The sequence below is a fragment of the Ammospiza nelsoni genome, chromosome 13 (genome assembly GCF_027579445.1).
Source record: "Ammospiza nelsoni isolate bAmmNel1 chromosome 13, bAmmNel1.pri, whole genome shotgun sequence".
Taxonomy (NCBI): domain Eukaryota; kingdom Metazoa; phylum Chordata; class Aves; order Passeriformes; family Passerellidae; genus Ammospiza; species Ammospiza nelsoni.
The window spans coordinates 10145985-10167584 of record NC_080645.1 but is presented as its reverse complement, the minus strand read 5'-3'; the positions used below and the strand labels follow the sequence as shown (position 1 = coordinate 10167584).

At 42.4% G+C, this 21600-nt stretch overlaps 1 protein-coding gene across 1 annotated transcript in view; it reads right to left on the bottom strand.

Moving 5' to 3' along the window:
- NKD1 (NKD inhibitor of WNT signaling pathway 1) overlaps positions 1–21600 on the bottom strand; it is a 107300-nt gene that overhangs the window by 34281 nt on the left and 51419 nt on the right. Inside the window, exon 5 of the mRNA XM_059481778.1 lies at positions 4129–4186. Coding sequence (XP_059337761.1) covers positions 4129–4186 — 58 coding nt within the window. The remainder of the gene's footprint in view (positions 1–4128; positions 4187–21600) is intronic.

The following is a 21600-nucleotide window of genomic DNA, read 5'->3' as shown; positions in this document are numbered from 1 at the left end:
AATTTGGTTTGTTGATTCAGGCCAAGCTCTGTCAGTACTTTCAGCAGGGCTTTGGATATCATGTTCAGATAAGGCACCAGGAAGGCTTGGATCTTCTCCAGTCTTCTGTTGAGAGAATAATAATCAAGACATCACCCTTGGCTGACAAATGAAACAGGGAACAGATTGCTATCAGTGTAAGAGGCAGCTCCTCTGACAGCTACAGGACTAGATTGATCTCAAGAGATGCAAGATTTCTGATTAAGAGAAATACTTAGGTCATACTTTTCAAGAGAACAGTGACATGAGAAATCACATTATTGCATAAATAACTGGGACAATAGGTTAGGCATCAAGGTGAAGCTCAAGCCTTCACTGTGAACTCCAAAAGGCAGCTGTATCCCACAGGGCTACAAAGAGCTTGTACTGGGACAAGAAGAAATCACCCCTTTGTACAATCAGTCTGCATCAGAGGACTGCATCAGGAGCTCCTTCCTGAGCTGAACTTTCTGAAGTTTTTAAATGCTCAAGTGATAAGATGGAGAAACCCCAGTTCATTTCAAGAAGACATGGAGTGGCCAAGATAAGAAACCTCTCCTGGTCTACAAGCTTTAGCTGCAAAAATTTCTAAAAGCGTCCAGGGAAAGGAAGTGAAAAAAGTTCTAGAGAACAAGAGCAGGACTCTCGAACAATTAATCAGAAGCTTACTTACGCCTAGGAGAGCTGAGAGAGAATGGGATGTCATTATTAAGCACTCAAATAGCAGATGTCTTTCTGAACCACCTGCTTGTCTCCATGGCAGAAGAGTGACTTGCCATTTGACACTGCACTCAATTCCTGCCTGCCATTTTAGCTTCTCCATCGACACAAAATGGGAAACATCTCCTAATGTCTGTGCTAGTTTTTGCAACTTCTTCCAGAGCCAACCCCAGCCATTCAGTTCTGGTAACCCATTATTCTAGCTAGGGACCAGGAAGGGAAAACGGGAGCTCCTTTATATGTGAAGGGTCATGAAGCATCTCCGTGCTGTGCAGAAACTGGGGGAAAGGGAAGTTTGAGCACGAGACACTCCTACACAGCCACAGCAGATTGCACATGCACTTCAAGTCTGCCAAGTGGAAGGCTCTGAAATGCACTTGGAAATCACCTGGAATGCAAGATGCGAACAAATCCACTGAAGAATCTATATCCAGCATGCCCAATTGTTGTGTTATTAATGAAAGAGGAAGAAGGAAAACAGAGCAAGAGTAATATGAGACTGAGGTTTCCACTGGTGTCTCTTATCTAAGGAATCAGTCTCTCGACTGACCACATAAGAGAAAATCCAGAAATTTCAATTTAGCGACTTGCCCAGCAGCAGAATCAAAGGCAGGTGGTGGCTGCAACAGACAATGCTGGTCAAACCGTTTCTCTCTGCACAGCACTCAATAACAGAGTTGCTGCTATTGAGTTCTAACCTCTTGTCATGCAGCAACATTGAGTCAACAATCCGCTCTCATGGCTTAATGCTTTTGATGTTTACTTTGTTCTTTGTATAGTTCAAAAGAAAGCACTAATGCACCAGTCCTCTTACCAAATACAATCTTAATCCCAGAATCCCGAGCCTTTTGCTGTTGGCCAGTTAAGTCTGTTAAGACGAAAGGATTTGATCAAGCTTTACATAACAACACAGAAGTTAAATCCAGCAAAGAGAGTTCTTTTTATCTGTACTGCTCAGACAGCTAAGAGAGGAAAAAAAAAGGAGAGGGAAGGAAAAAAAAGGTAATGAACTTGGCTATGTAAAACAAAAAAAGGAATTCAATTATTTCTCTTATTGCCACTTTGCCTTTTCAGTGAGAGTCTTTTAAAGAACTCAGATTTATTCTCCAATAAAGTTCCTGAGAGAGAAGGCTCTAACGTTCCCCTAAACCAGAACTGTGGAACTTGCTGTGCTTTTTGTGCAAATCTGAGAAATGTTTCCTTTTCATCCCTACCATGAATTTATGAAGACAGAATACAGCTCACTGATGCATGGTATTTGCCATCGTCCTCTCTGAGCTTAGTCCAACCAACCATTTCCTGGGTTACAGATCCCTGTCTGTGAAGCTGTTGGTGATTTTGATGTTATCTCATGACACACGAGCATATATTCATGAAGCACATGTGTTACATCAGTACATACGTGAAGATCATGAGGCAGCAAAATAGAGGCAGGACTTTAGATGGAAAGATCAATCTATGTTTTAGAATATTAATTACATTTTCCCACAGAAACATTTCTATGCAGAGAAGAGGTACCACAGTTGCCATCTTGTACCTAAGAATTCAATCTGTGCCCTATCAAAGATCTCAAATCTGTTTCAGCTTCACTTTATCTAATACCACGATTTTGTGCTAGTACTAGCACAATCATTAAAGTATGATGCAAGTACAAAGTTACACAAAAAGGATGCTTCAACACAATGATTGTTGTGTTATCTGATAATTATAAGATTTTCTATATCTGAATGAAACAGGAAGTGGTTAGCACTGTCCCCAGCATGGAAAGCACAGCCTGGAGATCTGAGAGCAGAAGGGATGAGGAGCAAGCTTTGACAACTTGCATGCATTGCCTGAGCACAGGGTGGGAACAGCCATCTCCCTCCCAGCTGGAAAGATGCCACAGAACAGCTCTTCCATGGTGACAGCACACAAAGGATCGACCACTGCCGGTATCTAAATCTGGTCTTCACTACCCAGCTACCTCGTAACAAAGGAGACTCATCAGAAGCAATCATGTGAAACTGCTGAAAGACTGAAATTACAGTTACCTAAAAGGCTTTACATTCTAATAAAAAGAATCTTGCTGCTGACTAGTTCAAAAATATTACATATTGAACGTTATGTTTGCTATGCAAGATAATGCCACAAAATAAAGAAAAATAATTAGAGGCAAGGAAAGATAGAATGAGACAAAGAAAATGGAATTATTCACCTTGCTGACATTTAATATCCTGTCTGAGGTAGTTTCTCCTATCATTCTAAAATTAAAATCCTACCCTATATCCTAGTAAGGGAGGATTGGAAAACTGTGGTGAAGTTAAATACAAAACCACTCAACAAACACTGTCTCCACCATGGCAAGTATAGCTTGCCTTTGTGATTAACAGTAGCTTACAAGCACCAGCCAAAATTCCTGTTACGGCACATATGAGACATGCAATCTTTGTAAACTACAGAGATGAGAGAAATTTGTAATCCAAGACTCACAGTGCATTAACACATTGCACAGGTAAGGAACTGGAAGGCAGACATTCCTAACAGAGAATCTTTCATGTTATACAAAAGCTTCTAATACCAGAAACAAATGATTGGATTATAAAAGTATAGAAATTTCCAGCTTAAGCTTGACATGGTTCATTGCCCTAAATAAACTGGGCATAGTGTTTCCAGTGCTGTATAATATAAATCCAGCACTCAGCCCATGCAACCTCTTGTTACACTAGAGAGTTTCTGAAGTGTCATTTCCTTGAAAGGAATGAGCAACAATTTAATCTCCTGCACTCAGAACCCCCATTGTCCCAGAAGCTCAAGGTACCCTGGATGTGTTCTCTGGCAGAATGCAGCATCCACACTCACAGGCACCAATGTCCTTCCCAGCACAAGAGTGATTCCATCTCAACTGCCTGACCACAGATAAGGAGATGAGATGGGAAGAGAAACTGTCTGAGGCAATAATGATTCCATTCATATTCCAGAAAAATGTGTTGAGTAAGAGTCTCCAGTCCTTACTAGAAATTAACGTGGGAGTTTCTAAGGCTGGTTTGTGCAAGCCAGAAGGGAGTGCAGTGTCCCACACAATCAGAGCTAACAGTTTCACTCATCTGCCACCTCTGCCAGGGACAGGGACATCCATCACTCTACCAATGCCAGGAGAAGTACCTGGAGATAATGGTGAGACCCTGAGTTAAAACACTTGGTCCCTGTGATTCAGCTGGGTGACTTTTTCCAACACAACAGTAGCAGATACAGAAATAATACCCTATTTCCATCTTAACAGTTTTTTCAAGCAAACAACACATCGGTAGATCAAGAACTGCACACTAAATAAATGCATTCTTACACTTATTTATTCACTAACTTATTCCAATACTCCTTTATATTAACCAAAAAATGTAGTTCTTTAAATACCTTCTAGATGAAAGTGTTCATCACCAATAGTGTCTCTGTAGCCTTCCCCAGATAAATCCTGTTTAAAACAAAACAGAACAAATTAACTACAAATATACTGCACAGGAAGTGTTGAGGTGTTTAAAATATGTATTTATTATTGCCAGAATTAATTTATAACATGAATGAGAACACAGAAACTGTTTTCCAAGAAAGTCAATCACCTTATTAGTGGTAGTCAATGCATTTGCTGCTATTTTACAATGCTCTGGACATACTTCTGGACAAAAATTTGGTGAAGATGAATGGACTACACAGGGGAAAGAAAAAAAAAAGGATCATATTTAAATAATTTTATAAAGTAATCTTTAGTCTTTCAATGTCCTTTCAATCAAGCAAGATTAAAAACTCCAAATGGAAATGATAAAGGAGAAATAAGCCCTTCACTACCCACAGAGGAATGTCATCACTTGGTTCCACCAACAAACAGAAAACTTCCATATGCCAGAGGTCACCCAAGAAAAGCAGATAACAGATTCTGACAAGCTGCCTGAGCCTTCAGCTCTGAAATTAATGGAATTCTGTCAACCCCAGTATGTCTAGAACAATACAGAAGCAGATGCCATAGATATGCAGACAGACTTATCTCAGACCCAAAAACCATCTCTCCAGTGGTGCTGATGCAGTTATAAAGAGCATCAGTGGGATATGGAGCTAATCCCAGTTACAAACACTCTGAAGAGCATTCTCACTCCTATTAGCAAACCCTTCCAGCTCCATCACCCAGCCCAGCTGAACCACAAGCACTGGCAGCTTTCCTCATGTCCTCACTGCTCTCAGCCATTCCCAAGCTATGGCAGCACCAGTGCCACCGACCTTACACTGCAGTCCAGCTCCCTGGAGTCTCCCCAAACACCCTCTGCCTCTGATAAAGTCATGGTAACAAAGAAGGATATGGGGCCAAAAAACTGGCGTGCTGCACTCACAGCAAAAACAGAGCAGCAGCACAGAGCCAGAACTCTCAGCATCAACCTGTGGGATGGAAGCTGACCTTGGAGAGCTTTTAGCAGAAGATAAGGATAAGGGAGTAACCTGTGAAAATTAATGTCTGGTTGGATTCATTAGCTTTATTGTTAAAGAATTTGATCATGATAAAGGCAGTTCACCTCTTTTTCTTGAAAAAGCTGGCAGAGGTTCTTCACCTTCCACATGCCCAAATGTTATCCTTTGAGATTAGTTATAACAGAGTAACTAAGCCACAAAAGCATATCTTAGGAATTCTTCAGTATCAGTTTCTGCAGCAGCATGTTAAAAATTAGATTTCACTAACAATACTGGGATACCTAGCCCAGGAACCATGAAAATACTGCCTCTTCACAATCACATCCCCTGAAGTTAGACCTTACAGGACAAATGTCTCTGAGAAAGGCTGGCAAACTGGCCTGAATGCTGGGATACAGCACAGCACAATGATGCTATAAAAGCTGACATTCTGGATTTATCTTTCCAGGTACAAAATCACAAAAAACCTACTTTTGTTCCAGTACAAAAACTCTCTTTTTCTGGGCATGTGCTGATTAATATCAATCATTACCTTAAAAAGTATGGAAGGCACAAACAGAATGAAAAGAATACACAAAATGTTGGCATGATGCATATTGCTGCAAGATGATGATCTTTTCAGGACCACCTAAAAGTTAGTACACATTTATTTGTTTAATCAAATTCCCCCATCTCACAATTTTCCATGAAGCTGTGAGAGCATGCCTTGCCTGCTCCCATAGATAATGACACACAGAAGTGACTCTGCTCTCCCACAATGCTAAATACTGAATAATTGTTTCATTTGGGGTTTTCTTGTGTTGGAATTCCCACTCTCTTTGGGGGAAAAAAACTATTTTCTGTATTTATGATCAGCAATTATGCAATGGGTAGGTACTTGTGGTGTATCTCTGAGAACACCATCAGATGTTAGCTTTCACCTCCTAAAATTTTAGCTAGGCAAGCATTGCATCTGAGTATCAAACACTGCCTGTTAAAATGCCATTAATCTCATGCTCTACAAAACTCACAAGCCATTATTTGTTGTGATTTTTCATATGTCAAAAGATATCACTTTAAAACAAGCATACATTTGTTGATGAAAAATGCACTATCAAGTAACTCAAACGAAAACAGTGGAAGACAGGGAGTGTAAAACAGCAGAGTGAAGCATTAATATTCATTACACTAGCTGCCTTATTTCCTCACTTTTAATCATTACATGGGTCTTAAGCAAATATGTTTTATATTCCAGTCTAGTTTCACTCCTTCTCTAGCTCCTAGTTATTTAAGTTAAAGTAGTAACTTAATGCAAGCAAATTTCCACTAAGTGTTTCTGCCTTAAACCAAATTATTATAAATTAACACATTCTAAAAAGTCTTTTTCATGCTGTTGAACCATAATATAACTGCTAGACAGCACATAAATTGACAATCCATCCTGAAACTGATGAGAGCATCGTTTGAACAGTTAGTGACACCTTTAAGCAGACTTCCTCAGCTCCCATTCAAAGGTATTCCTCTGTGGAAGATTCTGACATGTATTATCTTTGATAGACAGACATGTATCTGAGAAGGGTGTGGGCAACTCTTAAGATTTTGCAGTGAAAAAAATGCAGGAGAAAAAAATATATATTCTCTCATTCATCTTATCATCATTAACTTTTCTGTCAAAAAAACTGCAAGAGAGTTACCCGAGTATTTTTAGCACCACTGAGATAGATGTTGCATAAACATCTATCTCACCTGGATAAACACCAAAATGCACCTGCCTGAAAAAAGGTTTCTGGGCAGGGTATGTAAACTCATACAACAGAAAAGCATAAAGGCTGAGCAAATATCAGAGAAAACAATTCTGACTGCAGCTCATCCTGAATGATATTCTCCCAGTGACCCACACAAATTCTCTTGGAGTGGATAAAACAGTGCATCTGCTCCAAGCAACCCAAATTCATAAAGTGGGCTGGAGTGAAAGAAAAGGGCCAGTGGGTAAAACAGAACCCACAGCTCAAGAAGCTCCAGTGGGAAGCAATCACTGCAGGGAACGCACTGGATCAAGCGTGTTCAAGCATAAGGAGGACAGGGGCTAGAGGGGATGAAAAAGGAGGAACGGCTCTGCATTGAGCCAGGCCCTGCCTGCCACAGGGCCCTCAGCACCCACCAGGGCAGGAGCAGAGCCCAAACAGCAACAACATTTGAGTCACAGGCAGCTGTATATCACTGTCCTGACACAGTGCTTTAAATCACAGCACTGCCTTCTCAAACTGCAACACTGAGTCATGAAACAACCAAAACCAGATGTACCCTGTGAAATACTACACAAATGAGGTCAGCGAGCACTTGAAAGAATAGAGAAAAGAAACATTTACACAGAAGGATTATTCTAGCATGCCATGGCTATGGGTTGCTGGACAGGAACCCATCTACACTAAGTGTTTCTACCTCACCAGGAGTTTCCCAGATAAAGAAGTTGGCCATTGCTGGCTATCCACAGTGAATGACTAAGATTCAGGCTCAAACATGTGCTTCACAGCCCAGAACAGCTGCCTGGCCTTGCTAGAAAGGACCTTGTGCCCCATCCATCCCACTCTGATAGGTGCTGCTGTACCCAGCTCAGATTTAAGAGTGTGGGGGTGGAAAAAAGAGTTAATTAGTGCAACTCCCTCAGAAATGTTGCTGAGGATATACATACATGAGGAGAAAAAACACCTTTGAAAGCTCCCACACCCCAGGGCTTCTATTCAGCTGGGTACAAGTCCAGCAAACATCACTCACTTCCCACCTTTGGTGTGCAATCAGACATCAATGAATTCTAACTCGATGGAAATTTTAATTTTTTTAACCTCAACTTCAGCCCTAACTGCCCTGTGCAGTCTTCTTCCTGATACAAGTCTCTGGAGACAAAGGCCAGGCACTCACTCTGGGGCTTCCAACTATTGACTTCCTTCTCACCAGCCATCTGAAAATGCTGCAAATGTCAAATATTGACCCTTCATTCTGCCTACATCACCTTTGCTGGCTCCCTTTCTGCTTCTGCCTTGAAGCTGAGCTTGACTGCACCTTCCAGGCTCTGCACAGGCGTATTTGCAGTCACATCCCCCAGTCCTGCCTCCTGGTCCCTACATCCACTGGTTGCTCCAACCTTGCTCTGCACTATTATCCCCTCCCTGCCCTGGCTCTGCCTTTCCATGTCACCCCCACAACACCCAGCACATTTATGGTACATGAGAGCCAAAGTCTCTGATAGCAACCAGAGGGTGTATTTCAGCAGCCTGTGCCTGACCTAACACAGTGCTCAACACAGTTTTGCTCCAGCGTTAAGTACAGACAGATACATCCATACATGTATTACATATTTCAAAGGATAACCTTTGATTTAAGAGGGTTATCATGATAGCAAGCACATTTTTAAAGCCTGGGTCCCCTTCTCCTTGTACTACATCTCAAGTCAATATTGCATTAATTAACATTTTTCTAAAAGGTGTTGCTCTTGTCAAGTTGAAACAAGTCGCTTTACCTCTCTCCTTCTCCAAACACCTCATTAAAATACCTTGATTTAGCCTTAAGATACTGAATTTTCCACGTTTTTGGCAGAAAACATGCACATATTTCCTGCTTAATGAAGTTTTTGTCGAGGAATCATATATACTTTTTTTTTTGCACAACACATGCAGAATGACAAATCATCAACCAAAAACCTTTCCCCCCTATTTTTAACCATCTGACTGAAACATGGGGTTTTCTCTCTTTATTCTCATACTGATGCAATAAAGTTTTGGAATGAGTGAAGTTGAAGAAATGCATTTCACAACAAGACTGCAAGAGACAAGATCTGTGGTAATTCTAATGTGCTGTGTAGATTTGAAATAGTTTTAAAGTCATTGCCAACAAGAATGCTGTGTCACCTATGCACAAACTTCAGTTCTTGATGTAGAAAAAACAATCCCAAGAAATATAGGCTCAGGAGAGTGAGGGTGCCCTTTGGCCTTTCAACCAAACCACTGAGGGCCTGCCAGGTGCCAAGCGGCCGTTCTGAATGTTTCAGTCTCACTTGCAGGAGTTTCCAAAATAAATCTGATTTTCATACAGCAAGTCCTTAACAGACTGTGAAAATGTGAAAACCTCATCTATTGAAGATGCTTCAGGAAACCCATCCAAATCCCAAAGCACACATTAGTATTGTACTTTATTTTCAGTCTTGTCCAGACTTGAACAGAAAGAGGAAAAAGACTTTTGAAAAACAGTTGATGGAAGGAACCTTTTTCCCCTTTGGGTATCTGAAATTTCCCACAGACTAGAAACACAGCCATGTGTGAATATGATCAGCTCAAGCCAGGCTTCAGCACTAGGAAGCCTACTCACACCTCAAATAATGGTGTAGTTTCTTTATCACTACTTTATTATTTATCTTATTTATTTATCTAATGTAAGTGGAAGCAGATACTCAGTTATCCTGAGGTCGTCATTCTTTAAATACAGGTTTACAGCCAGGCTTAAAACTTGAAAATGAAATAAATAAGGAAATAAATAAATAAACTGCTCACAGTCAGACATGTGGAGAGGATATTGTGCCAGGCCAGCAGCTTCCATGTACAGGTACCCATGCAGTCAAACATACATGAAAGTAGATATTTATGGACACGATTTTGTGCAATCACTACTTACAGGCAAAAGAGAAGAATGTGCTTTGGGCATGCATCTGGCTCTCTTGGCATTTGGAAATGAAGACTTCATTGTAATATTCTCTTTCAAAAATGCTTGAAGATCCCCGTCATAAGCTTTTTCAAATAAACCACACACTCCTGTATTTCAGTATTCTATTTAGGACAAGAGCTTCCTTTCCTTCTCTGTTCATAAGTAATCTATAAACCCAGGGCCCTACACAGATAAAAGTAGGTATGCCAAACCTCACTATAATGAAAATTGAAACCAGGTGAATCCATGTAAGAACGAAACACATGCCATACAGAAAAACACTATAGAGCAATATATGTTTATGCCTTGTTTTAAGCCTAAAATTATTCTTCTACAGCATATTTCCCTTTTTCTTCTGCAATCACGAATTACTTTTTTGAAGTTTGCCATTCTGGATAATTTAATAATAAAGATAATTCACTAGGATGCAACATTCTGTAGAGAATGCATAAACCATCTCACACATGAAGAAGTCAAGGTGACTCTACTTTTTAGATCACATTGAAATACACACTGCAACTGCAATAATGTAGATTGTTCAGCAGAAGAAGCAAGCTCAACTTCTATAATGTTTTCTTTCTCTGAAATAAGAACCTGTGCTTTGTCATTACAGAAAGGTTTTTCTTCCTTCACCATGCATTGAAGCTTCTCTCAGATAAAATTACTTCACCATATAACCACAGCACGCAGAGTTCCTAAGAAAACAGACTTTTCCTCTAAGATCTGTGACAGATGATCTTGGATGTGTTTAACTGCTGTGGCTTAGGATTTTACTGCCTTTATCTGCCTTGTTGGCCTCTGTGCCCAGAGTTATGGTCCTCCTAACAGAGAGAGCAGGACACAACGGGTGATACCAAAATTCATCCCTTGGGACCTTAGCATAAAGATCACAGTAATGTACCAGCTCCATAAATAAAATGGTGAAACACAAATGCCTTCGGTTTGGCTGCCTCTGTTCTCTGGGAGCAGTAACTCCCAGCCACAATAACATGGCAACACTGCTTGAAATCACACATCTGTGTCCACCAATTTGACAGAATTGGCACTCCTGCAGTCTCAGCTCACAGAAGTCACCTGTAGAGCAATTCCAGCTGCTGCTAAAATACTGTGGTGATAAAGACAGGATGGCAAAAAATATCCACTGTTGAACTCCAGTCACAATTATGGACTATTAGAGGCTTATGAGGCAGAAAACATCCCCAGTACCTTTATATCCCTGTTACAGGCCCTCACATGGTACCAGGAGCAGTTCCTGTATGATACACTTTCAAGGAGAGCCCATTCATAGGAATGTGAACATGAGGCTGTTGAGGAAGTGGACATGGACAGCAGATGGACACTTGCACAAAAGCCTTCATGGTGGCCACCCCAATGAGAAAGGAAACAGGGTACTTTTCGTTCCAGGTTGCTAGCACCATGCAGCTGAACCTCTTTTGACCAAAACAAACATGTGGACCAGGCTTTCCAACAGGATGGAACACAAATCCTTTCTTCATAGCCTGTGGAGATCTGGTAGTGACAACAATGAAACATGCTCTTTGCAAGTACCTTTGTCACCTCTACTGTAGTGGGCAAATGAGCATCCTTTTTCAGAGGTCAGTCACTGCAGCCTGCACCCAAAAAAGGCTATCTGCCTGCTCATTTAACTCATTAACTCATTAACATTTAAGTATATAAAAATATAGATGAAAAAAAAAGACCAGAAATAATAGCTTAAAATACCACAAACTTTTATCCAATGTATGTTAAGGCCTGTAGACATTCAGAAGATTAATTTAGGGTACACTTTTATTTGTTTATTATTCTAGTTTCAAGACAGAACATTACTATTTTTATGCTGTTTTAATGCTGGATTTTATGGATATTTATAAACCCCTGCTAGGTGTTTGCAAAGTGACATCTTCAATTAACGTTATTATTGGAATTCTGTAAGTATTAAGGCTTCTAATTTTTAAGGTGACAGGATAAAACACAGTTTTTCAAGGACTTCTGCCAGATAAGAGACCATATAATTGAGAGCAACTGTTAGAACAGATGTACAGAATCAGCAGTTACTTTCCTACTGAAGGGTCCAGCCATCTTCAACTAAAAAAGAACATCAGTCTTTGAGATTAAATAGAGCTGAAACAAGAAATGACTGCTTTTTGCTATATTTAAATTCACTTTGAAGCTACTTCAGAAGAATAAATGAACTCACTCCACAGATTCAGCTATTTACCTTACTTCATTCTAACTATCCTCTAATCTCCTTGCTGATTGGAAAATCAATTGTCCCCAAGATCTCATCTTCAATATAGATTATACTGAGGAACATGTCTAAGGACGTGAATGAAAGAAGACAAATCCTCATCTCCCTTCCAGCCTGGAGAAGCTCAATGATTTCTCTGAATTGCTTATTTTGGGCTTTTTACCACAGCAGACGGATGGGTGTAGCTATGTAATAAATCTGACTTTCTGTTCAACCTCCTTTTATTATAGATTTGGTTACCAAAAATCTCTTTAACAGACAGACTGAAGTGCACTGAGGTGATTGTATCCAGGCATGCACTGGGAAGCAGGCTTGTAGAAAATGGCTACAGAGCTTGAGGACAGAATAACTTGCTGGTTTAAGATGTGATCACCAAGTTCAGTGGTCATTACAGCTTTACCATACTGCATTCTGAGCCTTTCTTGTGAGAATAGCCTGTGTCTTCCTATAAGGCTCAGGTTTTCATACAGCACAAGGGCTTAAGGCTCCCCTAGAATGATAATCAATGCTCCTCTATTATGTTTATAGCTCTAAGGCTTTTCCTGCTAATGGATGACGTGTATTTATGCAGCTGGAGGAAACCTGGATTCAATAACTGCTCCACCACAGACTCACTGTGTGGCGTAGGGTAAATCACTTAAATCTCTCTGTGCCTTCATTTTTCAACTGTAAAGCGGAATTCTTGATGCCCACCTTTGCAAAGAGCTCTGAATCCTCAGGATGAAAACATTCCCTGCTAAATAATATTACCTTGTTAGGAAGCACAGGTGTGTGACCCTGGACACATATGCTAATGTTGAGCCATAAATCTGTCAACAAGAGGTGCTGGCAAAACAGATGGTTCACATTCCTTTTTAAACCACCTCTTTGTCCCAAGAGCCCAGGTATGTCAACTAATCATTTTATAACTGGTTGGGGTTTTAATGGGCCAGGAAGTCCCAGCAAAGCACAATGCCATCAACATTAAGGCTAAAAACAGAGCTGACAAGAGGAAAAGACAGACATGGAGGAAAGCCTGGCATGTAGGAAAGCACTGTGAGGCTCTGGAGGAAAAGATAAAATAAAAAACAGAACCTATCTCCACACATTCCTGTAAGCATCTGTGACCATGCCTGACTGGTGACTGATGCTGAATACATGAAAACAGACACATGTTTTTTAATTACAGGCAATAAAAAGCCACAGATGCACACCGTTTAAAAACCTGATTTAGATGAACAATTGCATGCTGATTCACAAAGATGTCAGGAGGATTACAACTAAATAAAAAGTTCCCTTCCAAACATTTTCTTTTTAACTCAAGAGTTGCCTCTGTTATTAGAAATTCCAATTCCCTATCTCACTTGCTAAAAATTGAGCATATGGCATTTTCCTTGAAAATGTTACTGTAGCAACAAGGGCTGGGGCAGGATTTGGGCTGCAGGCTGGGCAGGTAGGTGACAGAGAGTGCTTGGGCTGGTGGGGCAGGGCAAGGCAGCAGGCAGGGCAGGCAAGGCAATGGGCAGGGCAGGCAGAAACAGCAGGCAGCCCAAAGCAGGCAGGGCAGGCAATAAGAGCAGGCAGAACAAACCAGGCAGGGCAGAGCAGGCATTAAGGGCAGGCAGGGCAGGCAGGGAATAAGTGCAGGCAGGGGAAAGCAGGCAGTAAGAGCAGGCAGCAGAAACCAGGCAGGGCAAAGCAGGCAGTAAGAGCAGGCAGGGCAGAGGAGGCAGGGCGGGCAGGACAAACCAGGCAGGGCAGAGCAGGCAATATGAGCATACAGAAAGAGCAGGCAGAGCAGGCAATAAGAGCAGGCAGGCAGCACAAGCAAGGCAGGGCAGAGCAGGCAGGGCAGGCAGGCAGCCCAAAGCAGGCGGGGCAGTAAGAACAGGCAGGGCAGAGCAGGCAGGGCAGACAGGCAGAGCAGGCAGTAAGAGCAGGATAGGCAGTAAGAACAGGCAGCCTAGGGCAGGCAGGCAGCCCAGAGCAGGCAGTAAGAACAGGCAGGGCAGTAAGAGCAGGCAGGGCAGGCAGGCAGCTCAAAGCAGGCAGAGCAGAGAAGGCAGGCAGCATGAAACAGGCAGTAAGAGCAGGCAGGGCAGGCAGTAAGAACAGACAGGGCAGAGCAGGCAGCCCAAAGCAGGCAGGGCAGGCAGCTGTGCAGGCCCGTCTGCCACGCACATTCCCATAAATGGAATGGCAGGGCCAGCGGCCCACATCAAAGCATGGAGTTTAGCAGATTTCCCCTTCCCCTCCCCCTGAGTCTTTGAGACGGAGACTTCATACTCCAGAATTTAATATCTTTTTCCTCCCTCCCCCCATCAGCCCCTTTGTCTGTGTCTCTGTTCTCTAAGAGCTAACAGATGTTGATGCCATATAGTTTCAAAGAAAACTTTTGATGCCCACATAACTCATTACAACTAATATATTCCAAGAATGCTTGTAGCTCAGGAAACACTGGGGTGAAAAAACAGAGGAGAGGGGGCAAATGGCTACACTGAGTAAGCCTTGAGAGAAAATAAATAGTTCACTTCAAAGTCATCAGGGAATTCTTTAACAAGCTCTTTCTTCCGCAAAACACAGAACAAATTCAGCTGAGCCTAGAATTCCCAAAGGAAAAAAATAAGCCCAAACCCCATACAAATGGCAAAGCAGGGAAGCATCTGAGAGGTCGCCCGGCTGCCCAACAACAAAGTGCAGCATTCTCAAGGTTCACTATTCCCAAGCAACCTGCACTGTGCCAGGGCACAAAAGCACCGCTGAAAAGCAGAGACTGTCAACAATAACAATACAGAGAGCCCTAGAAAAAGCTAACCCTGTCCCTCTGCACGGAATGAATGCAGATGGCAACGAGATTGCTCAGTTCATGGAGCACTGTAGATCAGCCTTAAACACATGAGGAGGACGTGTCATGAATGTCACACCTAAAAACAAGAAACATCCCCTCATTTAGCAGCAGGTGATTGCATTTTTCAGGGCAGGCAGGTTCTGAGCTGTTGTCTAGGATTACATCTAGGATACAACCCTCCATAAATTTTGCTAGCAGGTCTCCTCCTCTCCTCTGCTGCTTCAGCACACAGCTGCATCCTCCCCTCTGTTTGGTGAGAAGCCCCCCAGGAGTCACCAGGGGTTGGTAGGGAGAGGGGTTGAGAAAAGGGGGGAGGGCGAGAATGCGATTACATCAATTTCCACAGCAGGGGGATCAGATTGCATCATTGTACACAACTTGGGGCCCACTCTTTTATCCCTGATGCAGGCAAATTTCCCATTGAAATCAGTGGGAGACTCGTCTGTGCGGGGACTGCAGGATCACGTGTTCTGTGATCACAGAATTAAAAAGCAGTAGGAAGCCACACCTGGCAGCACCTCCCTCAGCGGTTCTCTGCCCTCCGCCGGGATGGATATCAAATCACAACAAACAAAAATATAACACCAGTGTTAAATCCCTTCTCCCCTCATATACAAACTCCTAAAAATCCACCACTGCAGTTACTGTATAAAAGTCTGTATAAAGTTCCTGCCACTGTACTGAAGATTTCACACAAAGCAAGTGGGAAAGAAAACATCAGGGGGAGGCATACATTGACATCTCTCATCTAACAACTAGAAAGCAAAGAGTTTTAAAGGTTTTAGACAAGCAGGTGTATTCTATTGCTTGTTTTTCTTTCAGGGGTTTAGTTGGAAGAGGAGAAAAAAGACAGCCCTACTGCAGCAGCAACAACCCATGGTCTGTTTCTGAACCATTCAAATACAAAAGCACAATATGTGAAACATTACTTTTTCACTGCTGCTCGCTTGCAAGCACCACACTACATCCACTCACATGTGCATGAAAATTTTCCTTGTAGCAGCTCAATACTCTCCCCAGTTTAGCTGCTGCTACTCCCATTCACATCTTCTTTGCAAAATAATTATCCCTCAAACACACTGGCAAACAGCTTAGGAAAACCAGAACTAAAGTCCTTTATCAGATTTGTTGAGGATCAAATGTGGTTCCTTGTAAAATGATTCCTTATTATCTCTCCTGCCTCACCGTTTGGGGATAGGTCATTTCCTCTAGGGAGTCAGAAGGAAGGCATCCTCAAGCCTTGTGGCTTTGTAAGTTAAATTCTGTATTACTGAGGTCATCCACCACATTGCAGAGCATTAGGAAGCTTCATCAGGAGAGCAGGGAGCAGAGCTGCTCAGGTAATTCAAATCTAGTCTGTGACTGAGTGGGGCCAAGGTGGAAAATCTCAGGAGAAGACAGGGGATGGCACAGAAATACTCAACACTACTGAGCCCTTAGGGAACCAGAAGATTTGGAATTGTATGCCATAAATTCAAACTCTTATTGAACTCTCAAAACAATGCACCTCTAGGATGTGGGTTCTAAGTTTGTCCAGAACTCCCCACCCTCTCTGGCCTGAGGGACTGTGGAGCAGTGGGGAGGCCGGGCAGCCCCACCAGGAGCTCTCAGCTGTGGGGCTGCCTGGTGGCACTGGCTCCATCAGGCCATGGGTTCTGAGCACCAGGGCAGCACTGGGCCAGCAACTGCCTTTGGACAACACTGTGTGCATTGCCTGTGTCTCTCACCCCTGTCAAACAGAATGTTCCAGAGTGGGCTGATTCCATGCTCCTTCTGTCCCATGTGCACCAGAACACAGTGAGGAAAAAAACCCCCAAGAATCGTGAAATATACAATATAATATAAATGTTATGTTTTCATTTTCCTGGTTAGGCCTGGGTTTAGTTTCAGCTCAGCCCTATGATGACTATTTTGTGACAGCAAAATAATTTGGCTTTTAGGATGAAAAAAAATAGCAATTAATAATTAGAAGGAAAATACCTCACCCAGACCAAAAACATAGTATCTGTTACTTTTAGTGGCTGTGGTTTTGTCATCTGAGCTGGGCAGAATGATGCCCAGAGACATCCAAAGACCTTGGAAAGGCCTGGTTTTCATCATTTCAGGGAAAATGTGTGGTTTTCTGATTGGGTGTGTTGGAGAGTGTAGGTTTTGTTTGTTGCATTATAACAACAGAAAAAAAGATGAATTTTGCCAAATACTAAGATATTTGATGCCATATAGTTTCAAATATCTCAAGAAACACTGATAGAAAAACATAATGGAGCCTCACAACTATGGACAGTTCTTGTCCTCAAACAAAGGAACTGAACTTGCAGTGACCCAGCCAAGCCTGGGTTGCTGAAGCACTGAGGGAGGTAATATTTATAGGACCTCTTTCAAAGGCTTTTTTTGCCTTGTTCCCCTATTTCCATTAACAAGAATTACTGTATTACTTAGCAGCACTGTATTGCTCAGCCATTCCCCTTGAGCAGCACACCCTGGCAGGGAGCACAGCCTGTTCCTCATGGTGCTACAGACACACAAAGCCTCCCCAGCCCAGGGGAGCACACCCAAAAAGGCACATGGGGGGTCAGTTTTTACCTCCTGCAGGTGCTTGCAGTGGAGCAGATCCCACTGAGCTTCCTGCAGTGACCAAGCCCAGAGAAAGGTGCGTGCTCAGGTCCTGGGCAGCAAAGCTGTGTCATTCAGCCCAGGGCTCACAGGTACTCCAAGACCAACCCCCAGTGACAGGGGTGTGACCCCAGGAACAATGTTATGCGTGATTTCAGACACAGTGAGGGTCCCTGACAAAAGCTGGCCTTGGCATCAGACCCCACACAAAATGGGAGAGGCCAAAGCGCTGTGAGAAGCCAGTCAAACCAAGGATATGGGATGTTCTCAAAAGCCATGAGAGCACCATTTCCATGTTCTGAGCAATCAGCAGGGCTTGCAAATCCTCAGTGAGCTCCCTTTGGAAAGGTACAGCTCCCTTACACAGGTGGCATAGGAAACACTGCTCTGTGACTAGCACAAAACACCTGGACAAAAGTGGAGCCACTTGGGATCACAACAGACATTTTCTCTTCCCATAGAGGGTGGGAGAAAGCTGAAAGAGAAACTTCAGTTTCAGTACTTTCAGTACTTCAGTTTCATCACCAATCCACAAAGCCCTCAGCATGTGACTGTGACGGAAACTGGAGTTTAAACAGTCTCATCAGGTTACCATCCCACCCTTCTTTTTTAAACCAATTTAATTCCATCTTTGTGGCAAGGTTTTGTACTCATTTGCTATGATTTATAACATCTTATTTAAACACAAAGGCCCGTGGAAATCCTTTACAATGTTTTTACAATTTTTAATGTTTTCCATGAGGACCAGACACATCTGGGAGGGGAGGGAGGAAGGATGACAACCCAATGCAGATTACATGAAGAGCAGCAGGCTTGACTGGCCCCATGCAGCTAATAAAGGGACAGCAATATTTTAAAATTCACATTTACCCAGAAAAGTTTTACCTAGTCTTATGTAAACGCCAGAAAGGCATTAAAAGAAGAAGAAAGTCTCAGCATTTCCACACCATTTCCTGGTGCTGCTTTTAATGTGCTCCAGTAAGAAAGGCACAAAAAGAGGAGTGGTGCAAATAATCATGAAAATAAAGGAAAACAATAAGGAGACTTTACTACCCCAAGCTACCTTCATTTAACTTTTACAATATAAATTAGGGGAAATATTCCATCACAGTCATTACGGGCATCTCAGTTGACATTATTTTCATGTCAAATGCTTTTTAATGCTGCTAATTTTTAATAGATTGTATTTAAAGAATGAAATTTAATTAAGACAAACAAATCTTTCTCACTAGGCACAACTCTTAATTTCAGTCAGAAAAGTCTGTCAGGCAGCCCAGATTGCATCAACAGCTTCATGAGCTCATGACACACCAGCACATAGCACAAACTGTAGCCCAAGCTGTCCTGGCAGGACATGCAAACCTTGATTTTGATCCCAGTTTTGCCCTAGTTTCACATTTCTGTAACTGCAGCAGAACAAAATCAGAGAGGCTGGAAATAAAATTGTGCCTTCACTGGACATTAAAGACCAACTCGTTTTTTAGTCAGTTATAGCATCAATATCAACATCAATGTAAATATTTTAACTTAAATTGAAAACCCTTAATATTTCTTCCACAAGCAAAATATTCAAAACTCTGGCCTAAAGAAAGATAAAAGGAGCCAATCTCCCCTTTAAATTACCAAGCAGGCCTGGGCTTTGACTCCTTTTTCAATGGGAAGTCAAAACGTCTGACTCCAATCAGTTTGTATAAACCAGCTTTTGTTTTTCCTGTTACCCAAATGACTCCACTCTTAAGGATTTATTGTAACTGGATTGCTTTTCTACCCAGCAGGGAGCTGTAGCACTAGCAAAGCTGTTCCACACAGTAGGTTTTCCGCTGATTGAATTTCTAGACTTTCAGCTCTTCGGAAATGTTTGCTCTTGTACAAGCTGTCAGAGGGAAATTGTGCGCAGTCGATTTTGTCTCAGCTAAAGCCAGGCGGGGTTCCATATGCAGCAGCCAATGTGAAATTGAAAGAAGGAGGATCAATCAAATTGCAAAGGAAAAAAGGTCTCAGCACAAACAAATAAAAAAAAAACCAAAACCCGAAGAAACAAACCATACAACAAAAAAAAGGGAGGAAAGCAGAGAAGAATGAAAACCATTCCTGCAAATAGGTGCATTAAAAAGAACCAGCAACATCCTTTACAAAAGGAAAGCTTTTATTTAAAAATCACTAACATGAGGGCTAGGAGCCATGTGAAGAAGTCGTTCCATTAACCATGCACAAAGCCAACACGGTTACATTGCTCCCACTCCAAGCTGCTGTCTAATCCCTCATCCCTGGAGCAGCCCACCCTACCAGCAGTGCCCCAGCTGTCAGCAGCACAGGCACAGCTGAGACACACAGATACTCTGCTGCACGGGCTGCTGGCTTGGTTCTGCAGGCAGGAACACACACTGGGAAGATGCAGGAAGCCACTGGAAGCACCTCAGCTGCCATGTGTGTGTCACAGACCATGGAGGGTAATTTAACCAAAAGGATTTTTCAGGCATCACGTTCTCTCTCAGGACCTTACAAAGACACTAAAGTCACCTCCACTCCAAGTGGATCATTGCCATGTTCTTGCCACACACAGGGTCTCATGGTGCCAACTGCTGTCTGCACCTGAGGTTTTGTTCTGTGGAAATACAATAACTGACAGAGCCAGAAGTGCACTCGGGGGCCAACACAACCAAGTAAATCAGAAGCAACAAGCAGAGATTAACATATTTGTATTAAAGGTCTCAAAATCTGAGTATAAGCAGCACTTGCCTGTGGTCTGCTCTGCAGTAGCTTATATTTCTAACTCAACTGCAAGGACAAATTTTAGTTCTAACTGCATTGCAGGGAACAGAAATGTTTTTAGGTATAAGCCAATACTTCCAAATGACACAGTAACCCATGAATGTGACAGCATAGGTGAGCATTGGTCTGGGAGTCTGCCCTGCCAGCAGTGGGCAGATAAGCCTCACAATATTTAAGTAGACCATAACAGAACCAGGAGTGGTTGCACTGACACCAGGCACACCATCTTGCCTCTCTGCTGAGGTTTGTGTTGTGACAACCCTGTGTTAGAAAAGTTGTGTCAACTCTTTTATCTTTTAAGAAATATTTACATCTAGTGGGTCACTCTTTTTTGACATACAGTGGAAATCAAAAAGCCATACAACAGGGGTTTGGTTTTAAATTACTGACTTTACTGTAAAATACTTTCATGTCCTACTCCCTTGCACTGCTCTGGACTTATCCTCATGTCTAAGTTCAGTAAGTAGCCAGGCAGTATCCCTACTGTCTGTAAGGACAGTCATTCTGCCTTTTAAATATATAATGGGGAAAAGCACCTTGCAAAAGATCTTTCTTAGAGCATCCCAAGTGTCTGCAGCAGTGACTGGTGAAGAGCCTCGGTGACGGTGCAAAAAGGAACCTTCATTTACTGTGCACTGTCTCTCCTCAGAAAACACTACACAGTGAGAGAGGATGACATCTATCATAAAACAAATAATAATAATGAGGATTTTTGCAACAACTCTTCCCCAGTCAGCTGCCTTCCATTAACAGTGGTTTTCTCTCTCAGTTCCTCCCTCATTTCACCTGTTAAGTGTAGCTCAGTGATTTTCCTGCTGGGAGTCTGTTCAGACATGCTTTCCCAACTCAGCACACTGACAACCTGACATTTGTGCTCCTAATCAACAGTGCACCTCGACAAAGGCCTGATGATGAAAGGAAATATCCTGGCTCCAAAGTCTTCTAGGGGGCCACGTGCCTGACGAAGGCATTTGCACCACTATTTACACCATATTTAATGAACCTCGTTACTGAGTCGGTTGTCTGCTCATGTTAGTCACTGAAGAGTTTCCTAATTTTTTCTTTACCTCTTGGGAGGCTACAGTTCCTCTTCAACCATAAAGGAAAGTATTGCAAACAGAAAAGAAAGAGGGCAGTGAGCAAGAAATTCCTGATGCACAAGAAAGAAGCACAAGGCTGCAAATGACCTGAAACTTTGATCAGTCTGTCCTCCTGATACTATTAAAATTTACTCCAGATGTCCCAGGCACTACTGCTAACAGTGCCCCAGCCCAGAGCTGTAGCCATGTACAATAGC